Source organism: Dermacentor variabilis, chromosome 4, assembly GCF_050947875.1.
Source record: "Dermacentor variabilis isolate Ectoservices chromosome 4, ASM5094787v1, whole genome shotgun sequence".
In the NCBI taxonomy this organism is placed as follows: Eukaryota; Metazoa; Arthropoda; class Arachnida; order Ixodida; family Ixodidae; genus Dermacentor; species Dermacentor variabilis.
In genome coordinates, this window is record NC_134571.1 from 177,455,015 (window position 1) to 177,467,384 (window position 12,370).

The 12,370-nt window shown below is 47.1% G+C and overlaps 1 protein-coding gene across 4 annotated transcripts in view; it reads left to right on the plus strand.

Annotated features, from left to right (window-relative positions):
- Nucleotides 1-12,370, plus strand: part of LOC142579955 (lysine-specific histone demethylase 1B-like) — a 101,494-nt gene that overhangs the window by 18,375 nt on the left and 70,749 nt on the right. For all 4 annotated transcript variants that reach the window (XM_075690642.1, XM_075690638.1, XM_075690641.1 and 1 more), the window contains exons 7-8: nucleotides 3,510-3,581; nucleotides 4,322-4,446. In XM_075690642.1, coding sequence (XP_075546757.1) covers nucleotides 3,510-3,581; nucleotides 4,322-4,446 — 197 coding nt within the window. The remainder of the gene's footprint in view (nucleotides 1-3,509; nucleotides 3,582-4,321; nucleotides 4,447-12,370) is intronic.

Consider the following 12,370-nt stretch of genomic DNA (forward strand, 5'->3'; position numbering starts at 1 on the left):
GTTCTCTGGGAGTTGTCTAAGTATGGGTAAGCATTGTGCCACTTGCTCATCTCCACACAGCCCAGTGTCATTATCAATTTTTTTAAACTTGATACGGCCAGTGCAAACAAACCACAGCGCAGGGTGCATTGATAACGCAAACAGATTATTGCAGGTGGCGGTACCTGATGCGCTGATGACGTTCCAATCATTATAAGCTGTTATCACTCATTAGCGCCTTATCCATCCACGTCGAACCATCACAAACCGTGATGAAACTTACACAGGCGGCGCCTGCGTATATGGCACAGCCGCACGGACCGTATCTTGAAAACAATACGCAATGCGGACAGAGAGTGCCAACTGCTAACAGCTCCACTAGCTGCGTTTCCGCCATTGCACGCTGAAGAGAGACACGCGGGTTCACATCTTCAAAGCGATCTGCGAAAAGGGCAGGGTGCGGTTTGCGCCGAGAGCTTCGTGAGCGCTATGTTCTCGTCGCCCGCCTCCTTCGCATTGAAGCGACAGGCAGTAGGAAGGTACAGTCGCTCGCTGCTGCGGGCTTTATCTTGAAAGTGGCCGTCTTACGGGATGGACGGACGGAGGGCCATTTTTCTCATTGTTTAAGCATTAAAATTCCTATGCATCTAAAAAAAAAAAAAAAAGATGTGCTTCTGCACAGTTACTACTTGAACTGAATTGGGTTGGGTTGGGTTTGATGGCAACAGCAAATTCGCACCCTACCGGCAGCTTCTTCGCATTACCAGAAACGGAAGCGAATCTCAAAGGCCACGCTTTTGTATGAGCAGGAGCTACGTCATGGTCATCATCATCATCAGCCTGGTTACGCCCACTGCAGGGCAAAGGCCTCTCCCATACTTCTCCAACTACCCCGGTCATGTTGTCCCTGCAAACTTCTTAATCTCATCCGCCCACCTAACTTTCTGCCGCCCCCTGCTGCGCTTCCCTTCCCTTAGAATCCAGTCCGTAACCCTTAATGACCATCGGTTATCTTCCCTCCTCATTACATGTCCTGCCCATGCCCCCATTTCTTTTTCTTGATTTCAACTAAGATGTCATTTAGCCGCGTTTGTTCCCTCACCCAGTCTGCTCTTTTCTTATCCCTTAAGGGAGGAAGGAGGAGGGGATCAGAATTAACTTTTTTCTTCTTGACAGAAACATATTTAACAGGGATAAGTAGGCTAGTTGGTGGTCGTTATTGAAATGCATCATGTAACCGCACAAAAACACCACGCCTGTCTTGTGTGTTCCTTCTTTGTCCCTTGTTTTTGTGCGGTTACATGATGCATTCCAATCTTGACAGAAAGGGCTGAAATTTGGCACACAACTGCACATTGCATTAAAGAGACAAATCTAAAATTTCATTAGGATATCTTCATTAGTGTTTGTTTTATAAGAATTTATATGTTCCTTGCTTGTGGAAAGCCTGGCACAGTAACGAAACATGATAGGGAACTGAATACTTTGCATGCCCAGATGTCTAATCTATATCAAGACAGTGTACGATTTTTTTTTTATTTTGGTTCGCTAATAATTTTTTGCTCAACATAACATGCACGGGACTGTGCTTCACTGCATGGAGCCATGTAGTAATTGTGAAATAATTAAATAATGGAAAAATAAAGAAACATTTCAAGACTGTCTTTAAGTACAGCACAGCTTATGGATCACAGCAAAACAAACTGGACCAAAATTGGTGCAGCCATTGTTGTGCTACACTTTCCACGAGCAAGGTGATTGACAAAAAAATGCAATTGAGAAAACTGGCTGCAAAGTTTTAAAAGCACTGCAAATTTATTAAAAAGCACCAGGGCTGCAATATTTTGAATCATTGCTGTCAGGCATCTTCTTACCTTTGCCTTTTTGTTTGGTGGGCTTTGGATGCCTTCTTCAGGCATTCTTTATCCTTTTCTTGAGCCGTCTGGAGTAGTGCACGACCGCCATTTTCACTGCCAGACCGAGCCTGGTATCGCAGTGTACACCCACAGAACGCTGTTGGCATCTTGGGCACAAAGTTTTAGCTATCAAAGAGTTTGTCGCGGAAACAGGCATAATAATGAACTCACAGTCACAAGGGGCCGAAATTTGTTCTTGGCCTTGCCGCTTCCGCTCAATTGCGGACACTGCGCGAAGGGAGTCGCGAACGCTGCATGCCTGCACTTCTGCAGTCACCGCTGACACAAAACGCGGCTCGAGGCGCGTCTGAATCGTGCGACGATTCGTCTGGTGAGCCTTGAGTCACCATACATTATGTAGGTCGTCGACGGTTGGGGCTCACTCGCAGGCTGCATGTCCCTGTCGCACGATGCATTGGAAATGCACACCGTCTCTGCCGGCAATAGAGACCTACGACCCGCGTCGCCTCCAACAACGCGATCTCGGTTGCTGACTCGTGCGGCCGTGACTCGTGACTCGTGCGGACTTCCTGGTCATCATGACTTACTAAGTTTCATCACAAGACCTGCCATTGAACCCTCTCGTTAATGCTATAGAATTCCTGTATGTTACCAGCTATATCCTTATTAATCAGGAATCCAACTCCTAGTTCTCGTCTCTCCGCTAAGCCTCGGTAGCACAGTATGTGCCCGCTTTTTAGCACTGTATGTGCTTCTTTCATCCTCCTCACCTCACTAGATAACGTTCTGACATTGGCAGGTTCAGATGGTGGCCATGGTCATGGTGGCCATGTTTAAACATCACTATCGCTGGCGGCTGCACAGATTACATTTTGCTGATTTTGTGAGTGTGTGTGTAGAACAAGAAAGAAAATAGTATGCACTAACCGTTTGGTGGGCACTGAGTGATTACAGCTTAAAATGGTCAGCCAATGGGGTGGGGTTAAAATGGGGTTCAATGGGGTGTGGGTGGGGGAATTTTCGCAACTAAGTTTAAACCGCAATTGCACATTAAGCAGGTATGTATTAACGAGGTTTGACTGTACAATCGATGCATCCTACCGGTGCTAACATACGGAGCAAAAACTTGGAGACTTACAAAGAAGCTCGAAAACCAGTTAAGAATTTCGCAAAGAGCGATGGAACAAAGAATGTTAGGCGTAACGTTAAGGGACACAAAGAGAGCGGTGTGGAACATAGAGAAAATGGGGATAGCCAACATTCTAATTGACATTAAGCGAAAGAAATGGAGCCGGGCAGGCCATGTAATGCGTAGGTTAGATGACAGGTGGACCGTTAGAGCTAGAGAATGGGTGCCAAGAGAAGGGAAGTGCAGTCATGGGCATCAGAAGACTAGGTGGGGTGATTAAACTGGGAAATTCGGAGTTGCAAGTTGGAATCAGTTGGCGCAGGACAGAGGTAGGAAACCTTCGTCCCGGTGGACATAAAGTAGGCTGATGATGATGATGAAACCTAGAATGTTGGTCGCTGACATTGGCGTGCAACAGATGAATGCTTGTACCGCATATGGAGCACTGCTAGAGTGCTCGAAACAACTAGTCCAGTGCTTCTGGTAAAGTCCAATGAACCTGCTGGTGTCTTTGTGTCATCCAGCCGCTCCTGCAGCTCCCGAGAAGACCACACGGCAACAGAATGGCACCACCACCAACTGCTACCTTGAGCCAGGTGAGGCCCCTGAGGTGCACAAGCTTTTTGGCACTCACAAAGAAGAAAAGAAAAAAAAATTTGTCTCAAGATGAAACATCACATATGCACAAAAATTTACATCTACACTGTAAACTACAGTACTGCTACAGACAACATACTGGGCAACCAGCTGACTTGGTCCAGAATTTGATTGCTGTTTTATTTAACAAGACTGTTACGTGTGCAGTGATTTAGTATTGCTGGTTGCAACTCGGATGAAAAGAAAGTGTACCATACGGTAAAATGTGGTTAGTCCAAATTTCGCAGGACCAGAAAAGAATGTTCGAATTATAACTGAAGGACAAATTATCAAGAGTATCAAGAAAAATATAGACAAACGCTTACCATGTCAACACACTTTTATTTACTGAATGAATCGACAAATCCTGCTTCTATTTTGCATGACAGCAGTGCAGAAGCTGCAATTCTCGCCAGCGCAGGACCGATTCGAGCTCGCAGCAGCGAAGGCTTCGCAACTTTGTTCGCAGTGTGGCCGCAGCGCTCGTCTATATGAAACACGCTTTTCTAGATTGAACGCTTGCTATTCCCCCACTACCTGCCCTCAAATGCCGTGCCCACGAGATTTTTGCGAGTTTTCATGTTCACAGGTTGGCCGGTTATGAAAATGGCTGTGTACTCCGATATTGGAGATGGTACAGCTTGCAGCACCGCATGACGACCGCACCCCTGATCTTGTGATGTTTGATGATTGTGTGCAGGGCAGCTGGCACAGCTGTTGCAGCCCTTCTACCGCCCCGGGGAACAGGGAAAGGCACTGTGCTTCCACCCGGACATCATGGAGACCTACGAGATGGACGCCTTCCCGGAGTATGCACGAGAACAGGCAAGTGCCTGCACTAGTCCTTGCTCTAAGAGGGACGGTGTGGTTGCCCTGTGTGGTCTGCAAGTTCTGCTCTGCTGTGCTAAAGAATGACGAGAACAAATGCTTGGGTCGCTGCCAACTGTTCAGTATTTGAACGTGCACATCAAAGGGGTCTTGAGGAAAAAAGGAAAAAATGACAAGTGCAATGGAACAGAAGATGTAAGATCAGCTTTAATGGGCTCTTTCTTTTACAAGCACAACCCTTTCCAGCTGTTGTCACCAACTCTAAAAGCCAATTCTCCCAGTGCCACTGAAGGTGTGCTCGCACGGCCGACTCGCATACAAGCTTATTCCTTGTGAGTGATTTCTTAAATGGCGTATTTCAAACCCAAACTCTGTCATGTCAACTGGTCCCTCTGACAGCCTTATTGAGCTGGTCAGCTACTGCATCCTTGACAGCGTTTTCTTTTCCTCTGCCCTCGCATTGTTGTTGCAGACACTGTAGAGCTGGCAAGATTGCTCTTTATTGTCATATGGGAGGTTGGTTACGCGTTCAGTGTGGTTGTCCAAGTTACGTTGTTGCCACATTGTCAAGTGGTTGGTGGCACCGTTACGCAGTCAGCGTCATTGCACTTGTTTTCTGACACTAGGCAATGGTGTTCCTGCTGTTCCCATACAGTTTCTATTGACGACAATGGCAATAAGGACTCCGTCGGTTCGTTTTGGTTGCCTGCTACACTTTTGATGTGTTGCATCACGTTTGTGGAGCTCTGCATTTGGCATGCTCAGAGAGTTATATGATTTTTAAGGGGGGATGTGGAACTTTGGGACCGAAAACCGATCAAAAAATCCAATTTTCGCTCACCTTGTATGTATGCTCCTAACTTCTTTCTGCACCTACAGTCGCCGACTGATTTTTCGGACTCCGAAAATTCGGACATGCTCGATTATTCGGTCTGCTTCGCAGCACTGCCATTCTCCCCATAGACCATAGTGTATAACAACTGCCGAAAGTTTGGCACCTTGCAACCTCTCGTCTGATTTTTCGGACGCTCCTTGAGCCAACTCGATCGAGAGCACCATGCACCGACTCTGACCGGTGCATGGTTCGACTTGCTGAATGCCATTTTTGTTTTGAACGGAGCCTCCTTGCTACCCCACGAAGTGGCGCTACTGCAAATCCCCACTCATCATTACCGTTTCTGCCTGGCTCGTGGCTACAGCAGTTCTGGTCTCAGCTTAGTAAGCCATGTCAAGACAATCCAGCAGCTGATTTTCTTCTTTCTTCATGCTTGATGCTGCGAGTAGGCCACGTTTTTTGTTTGTGCGACTGGTGTCAGCGTGACGGCGTGGTGGTGTTTGCTTTGCGTGCTGTGTCGAGGTTGTGGGGATCCAACGCAGCATACGGAAACATCGCGTCAATTGTCTAATGGCACCGACAGTGCCTGCACGGACTCTGCTGGGGAATGCCGGCAAGCGGGTGCCGGGAGGCATAGGATTTGTTGCCTTCCGATGTGCTCCCTACTGTCGCCGAGAATTTTCTACGGAGACCTGTGCAGTGGTTGCATTGCGATTCTGGACACCGTCTCATCTGACAGTTTCACAGGTGCTGACACTGCTGTACTGACATGCGCAGAACTCTACGACGGCGAGATCAATCGTCAGGTTTCTGCTGCACCGCCGGATGATGACCCGGCCCTTTAAATTGAGGACCAACAGCCCAGGATTTTGGCTCTTTATTTCATTTATTTCATTTATTGTACCTTCAAGGCCCGAAGGCGTTACAGAAGGGAGTGGAACAAAATACAGAGCATGTGCAGATAACAGGGTGTAATAACAAAAAAAAAATTATAAAGTGCGGATTAACAAAAGTACTCTTCAGTAGTAGTTCTAAAAGCAGGTGTATCGGTTATGTTAACAATTGAGGCCGGCAGATGATTCCATTCATTGGTAGTTTTAGAAATAAATGAATAAAAAAATAGGTTCGTGCGACAGTGTGGAACGCGCAATTTATTCCGATGGTCAGTACGAGATTATATATATGCAGGTTCGGACAAAAGTTCACTTTTTAATTCCGGATTGTAATACAGTCGCCGACTGATTTCTGGCCATGTTTTTCGTTTGTGGGACTGGTGTCGGCACGGTGGTGTGTGCTTTGTGTGCTGTGTCGAGGTTTCGGTGATCCAACGTGGCATACGGAAACATCGCGTCAAGTCTCTAATGGCGCCGACAGTGCTCGTGCAGACTGCGCTGGGGAATGCCGGCAAACGGGTGCCGGGAGGCCTAAGATCTGACGCCTTCCGATATGCTCCCTACCGACGCAGCAAGTGTTCTGCCGAGACTTGCGCAGTGGTTGCATTGCGACTCCGGACACCGTCTCATTTGACAGTTTCACAGGTGCTGACACTGCTGTACTGACGTGCGCAGAACTCGACGACGGCGAGATTATTCGTCAGGTTTCTGTTGCACCGCCAGACAATGACTCTTGAGTTGGAAGATGACGCACCATGTTCTACGCTGCCGTCGCATGCGGAGCGTGTACAAAAGTGACCGTGCTTTCAGCCGCCTATAGTGACCGTACGACCCTCTCCGAGATTCAGGCTTATCTGATTGCGCGTAAATGGAACAGCGTGCAACGGCGCATTCACGATTTCTTCAAGCTTACTGCCGAGCCCAAATAAGTGCGTGGAAATAAAGGATTTCTGTTTTTTTTTTTAATCTGCTTTTTCGGACACCTCTTTATTCGGACATTTCCGCAGTCCCCGTGAGGTCCGAATAAACGGTCAGCGACTGTAATAAATTTTGTGCAGCAGTGATAAGCTTGATGTCTGAGAATAGTTAGTAAGAATGAAACGTGCACTGCGATTTTGTATAGATTCTATTGCATTTGTTAAATAATCCAAGCCAGGGTCCCATACAGAAGAGGCATATTCAAGCTTAGGGCGTATTAGTGTTTTGTATAGAAGGAGCTTTAAGTTAGCGGGTGCCATAGAGAAATTGCGACGGAGGTAACCAAGCGTACAGCTTGCATTGTTAGTGATGTGGTTTATGTGTGTTTGCCAGGAAAAATTATATGTTATGTACGCCTAAGTATATATAGGAACTGACTTCTTCGAGTTCAGAGTTCTTCAAGTGATAGTTAAATAGGTTAGACGAAGCAGTATTGCGGGAAATCCTCGTTAGTTTGCACTTCTGCCTGTTAAGTCGCATTTTCCTAGTGTTGCACCAGTTAGTTACCTTGTCTAGATCAGATTGTAGTTTTAGAGTGTCAGAATTTGATGATATTACTCTGTAAATGACACAATCGTCTGCAAATAACCTTATGGAGGACGCTACACAGTTAGGCAAATCATTAATATAAATGAGAAAAGGCAAGGGTCCGAGAACAGAACCTTGCGGCACCCCGGAACTGACAGGACAACGCGAAGAGTCAAAATTGTTAGCTGAGACAAATTGTGTTCTATTGAATAAGAAGTGTTCAATCCATGAGATGATATTACGGTCAACACCCGCCGTGGTTGCTCAGTGTCTATGGTGTTGGGCTGCTGAGTGCGAGGTCGCGGGATCGAATCCCGGCCATGGCGGCTGCATTTCGATGGAGGCGAAATGCGAAAACACCCGTGTAACTTAGATTTAGGTGCACGTCAAAGATCCCCAGGCAGTCAAAATTTCCGGAGTCCTCTACTACGGCGTGCCTCATAATCAAAAAGTGGTTTTGGCACGTAAAATCCCATAATTAAATTAATTAATTAATATTACGGTCAATGTTAAGTGTATTTAATTTTAGGCAATGTAATTGGTGAGAGACGAGATCAAATGCTTTAGAAAAGTCTAAGAAGATGGTGTCAATGTGAAATCCATTATCAAACGCTGCACAGATGTCATGTGTAAATGAAATAAGTTGAGTATCACAGGAAAACGATTTACGGAACCCATGCTGACGAGATGAAAAAAAATAAATTTGTTTCTAGGAAGTTGATAAGATTAGAGTATATTATACTATGCTCTAGAATTTTGCATGGCACGCTTGTTAGAGAAATTGGCCTGTAATTTAAAGGTGAATGCACGTTGCCAGACTTAAATAATGAAGCCACCTTGCCGACTTTAAAGTCCTTTGGTAATGAGCACGACAGAAGAGATTGCAAAAAGATGTAGCACGAAATTATGGATGAGTACACTTCGGTATTTTTTCAAAAAATTTAGAATTAATATCGTCTATTCCTGATAATGACGAAATCTTTAACTTACGAATCAAGTTCACGACACCATCGTAATCGATTAACAAGGGCTCCATCTGAAGAAAATTCATCTTAACAACTTCAGGTAGAGAAGCACAGGGCAACACATTATTCAAAAATGATTTAGAAAACACTTCATTGAGTACAGAACAACATTCTTCTTGTGGAACAACAGCACCATGTATATAAGCTAACGATATTGTGTTACAAATAATGCTAAACATGGTGTTTGGGCATGGAAAGACCAGCAAGCTAGTATCGCTACAGTGTTTACAGTGTGTGATGCAAGGTTCGTGTACTCAAAGGTTTTAACGATTCTCTTAGGGCCGATTTACGCTCGAGCCGCCCATCGCCGCAAGCCGCACCGCACGCATGCGGTCGCGCGATAGATCGCACGTATCAAAGACTTGTGCACAAATTTCGGTTTACAATGTGTAAGGTATACACTGTGCACACAGTGTAAATAGTAATTTGTGCACAGGTGCTGGATACGTGCAATTTTTCGTGCGACCGCACGTGTGCGGCTTGCAGTGATGGGCGGCGCCTCCGAGAACCTAATTGAGGACAAAGCCGTTGGTTTCTAAAACACACACAAACTTTTAATAAAACTAAATAGAAATATAAACAAATAGAAGGAAATAGAAAGCATAAAATAAACACTCAAATAGACATCACGGCAGTAAGAAACACTTGGGGCTAATGTGACGTTAACTAGTGCGCGTGTCCGTCCTTGCCACGACGGCAGGAATGCATAACAGTCTCGATGCGGAGAAGCAGCGACAAGTTGATGGAAAGAGTTGCACCAGTCTCACCAAAGGTCGGGGTATAGGATGGTTGACCGGGCGACCGGAGCGCCCTAGCTCTGGCTTGGAGATAGAAGCAGGCGGCTAGGCGGCACGAGTAGATGGCGGGAGCGTTCTGGCCGGGCAGCTGGGCGTAGAACTCAGGCCCGTAGCCCGGCTGCTCTCGTCCTGCCCACGCGAGCAGAAGCTCACCAGCCTTGAGCAGCTGGTGGCACGCTCGGGTAGGCTGGCGACACACAGGAACGGGCTGGCAGGAGGCCCTGGTCGAGTGAAGTCCTGGTGGCTCGGGTCTGGAACCCGACGGCCCGTCTTCAACTCCCGGTCCAGTGGTTGGCCTTCTCCTGGCGTTGCTTCCTGGGATTCTCCTGGCGTCTCCCCGCTTCTGCCAGCGCGCCTCGCCTTTTCTTCCACTCTGGCCGATTAGTCATTTTCCGATTGGCTGCCTGACGCCCCGTGGTCTTTCCTAATTGGTTGGCTTTTCTTTTTTTAGTTCCTTTTCTTGCGCCACGCGTTCGCGTGCCGGACGCTCTTCGGCGTTGTCGTTTTCTCCTTCCAGCACGGAATTCGCCTCGGCGCGTGCACTCCTTGTCTGCTTCTGTCCATCCCGACCATCGCACCATGTCGCGCACCACACACAGTGCAAAGCAGGGCTAGGACTGACCTGCATCGAGTAGCAAAGATAGATTTGGAACGCCCGCATCGTAGCCGCTCTTTCCTGCCCACTGAAGAGAACGATGAGAGCCCTGTCTTTAAAGGCAGTTGATCCGATGATGTCAAGGACGATGGCAATGCCGGATCCATGGGAAAAGAGGTGACGGTCCAAGCGTTGTCCTTCGATGTGGCTGGGCAACATTGTTCTGGCTGCGCAGGGGTGAGCGGCACCAAATATCTGATGACGCATCAGGCTGTGGCTGTGGCTCGCCGGTGATGCACATCGATACCATCTGCATCGAGAAGCAAAGATAGATTTGGAACGCCCGCAACGTAGCCGCTCTTTCCTGCCCGCAACAGCTATGCAACATTCTATTCCTACGCAACAGCTATGTGCTTGATCAGCACCATTATGATCTCATTTGAAGAAATGCATTTGCAGATTTTTATTTTTCTTGGTGAACAACACTGAGTGTTCTCAAGATGAAATAAAAGGCCTCAGAAATGAAGGGCAGCACTCAATGCCATTGGCTAGCCAATGCAAGTGACACTTCCCGGTTGGCTGGGACCGGCTGCCTTGTGAAATTTGTACGGCTTGGCGCCATTTTAGAAGGCTTCTGTGTACTGCGTGCTACATCTCGGCAGGGTGTTGTGTTACCATGTTTAGAAGCGTGAAAAAGTATCGCACACTTTTGACTAGGAAAAGCATAAAAGACTCGGATAAAAGCCCAAGCAATCATCACAGCCCTTCATTGGCTTTCGGGAATGAAGCGTTGGCACTCTGTGATCGTTTGATAGCTTTGTGACTGATCGTGCTTCCTCCGGCAGCGATGGCAACAAAAACAGCACTGAGGTGAACTCCGGTCGTCTAAGAAGACGCCAAGGTGCTTACGGACATGAAAGCGAAGGAAAAGTGTTTCTGTGAAAAAGTGGTGCTCGAGCAACGTTCGTCGACACTGGCAATAGGGCGGAAAATAGATGTTTGTGTTGCAGCATGTGGTGTGGACCTGTAACGATCAGCAGAAGGAACCGTGATTATGCACTTGCCCTCAAGCCATCACTTGAATGTGAGAAGTGTGGCGAGATCGCAGACAGCTGTACTTTGCCCAAAGTGCGTGGCACGAAAACGTGCCACCCATTCGAGGTGAATCTTCTTGCTGCACGTGCGATGGTGGCTATTGGCAATGGCCAAACAAGAGTAAACAGCTTTTTTGCAGCAGTAGGAATTTCTCACCACGTCATTCACCACACAATGTTCCACCGGCATTTAAAGTGGCATCTGCTGCCACTATGAGCAAAAGGGCAAAGAAAATTGCAACTCTTTATGAGATTTTGTGATTCGGCCACAGGGGCAATATTGCCATTAGCTACGACGGCATGTGAATGATGCGAGGCCACTCTTCCCACATCAAGTATGGCACAATGATCAAACTACAGTGGAACCCCGATTATAAGGCTTTCTCGGGACTGCGAAAAAGCATTATAAGATGCAGCCCTCGTAAAATCCGAACAGAAATTATGCCTATAGAAATACTACTTATTTCGCGCGACGGATTTACGAGAAACTTCAATGTAAACTGCTAACATACTCTGCAGGGCTTGGAAACCCAAATTACCAAAAAAGTAAATGCGATAAAAATTAATGCTGCAGTACAGGTACCAATCGTGCTTTATTCAAACAAACCTTTACGGCACTCCATTGCCCACTGCCATGATTCCCTCTAGCCGGCGCAAACATGAAAAAAAAAGTTGGTAAGTTTCTTTTGGACCTTGTCTGATCCGTGAACCAAGAGCTTTCGCTCGATTTGGGCAACGTCCAAAAGGAGGTCCTCTGCGGTGTCGCATGAACAGATGAAGTTCCGGATGCCGCCTATGTGCCGTAGCACCTAGGCGGACGTGGTAGGCACAGGCCCAGCATCTGTGGCGTCGTCGTTGTCTTCGTCTGATGTCGCAGCGGTGTCGGCACTAAGCAAAGCCTCCTCGATGGCGTCATCCAGCGACACCTCGCCGCACATCGCAACATTGTCGTCGGCCTCCATGTACTCGACGAAGGTCGTGGTGAGGTTTAAACCCTTAAAGGAGTACTGACACAAAAAAATCCACGTGTTTTTTTCTGCTTTAATAAGTAGTTAATGACCCAGTAATCACTGCACGAAACCTCATTTACTTCAGAGCGCGACAGGTAATTATTTGCAGTCTTTTTTGTAGCGACCAGTTGAGGTTTCGGTTCCAGAGAGCAACGAGATGGGGCAA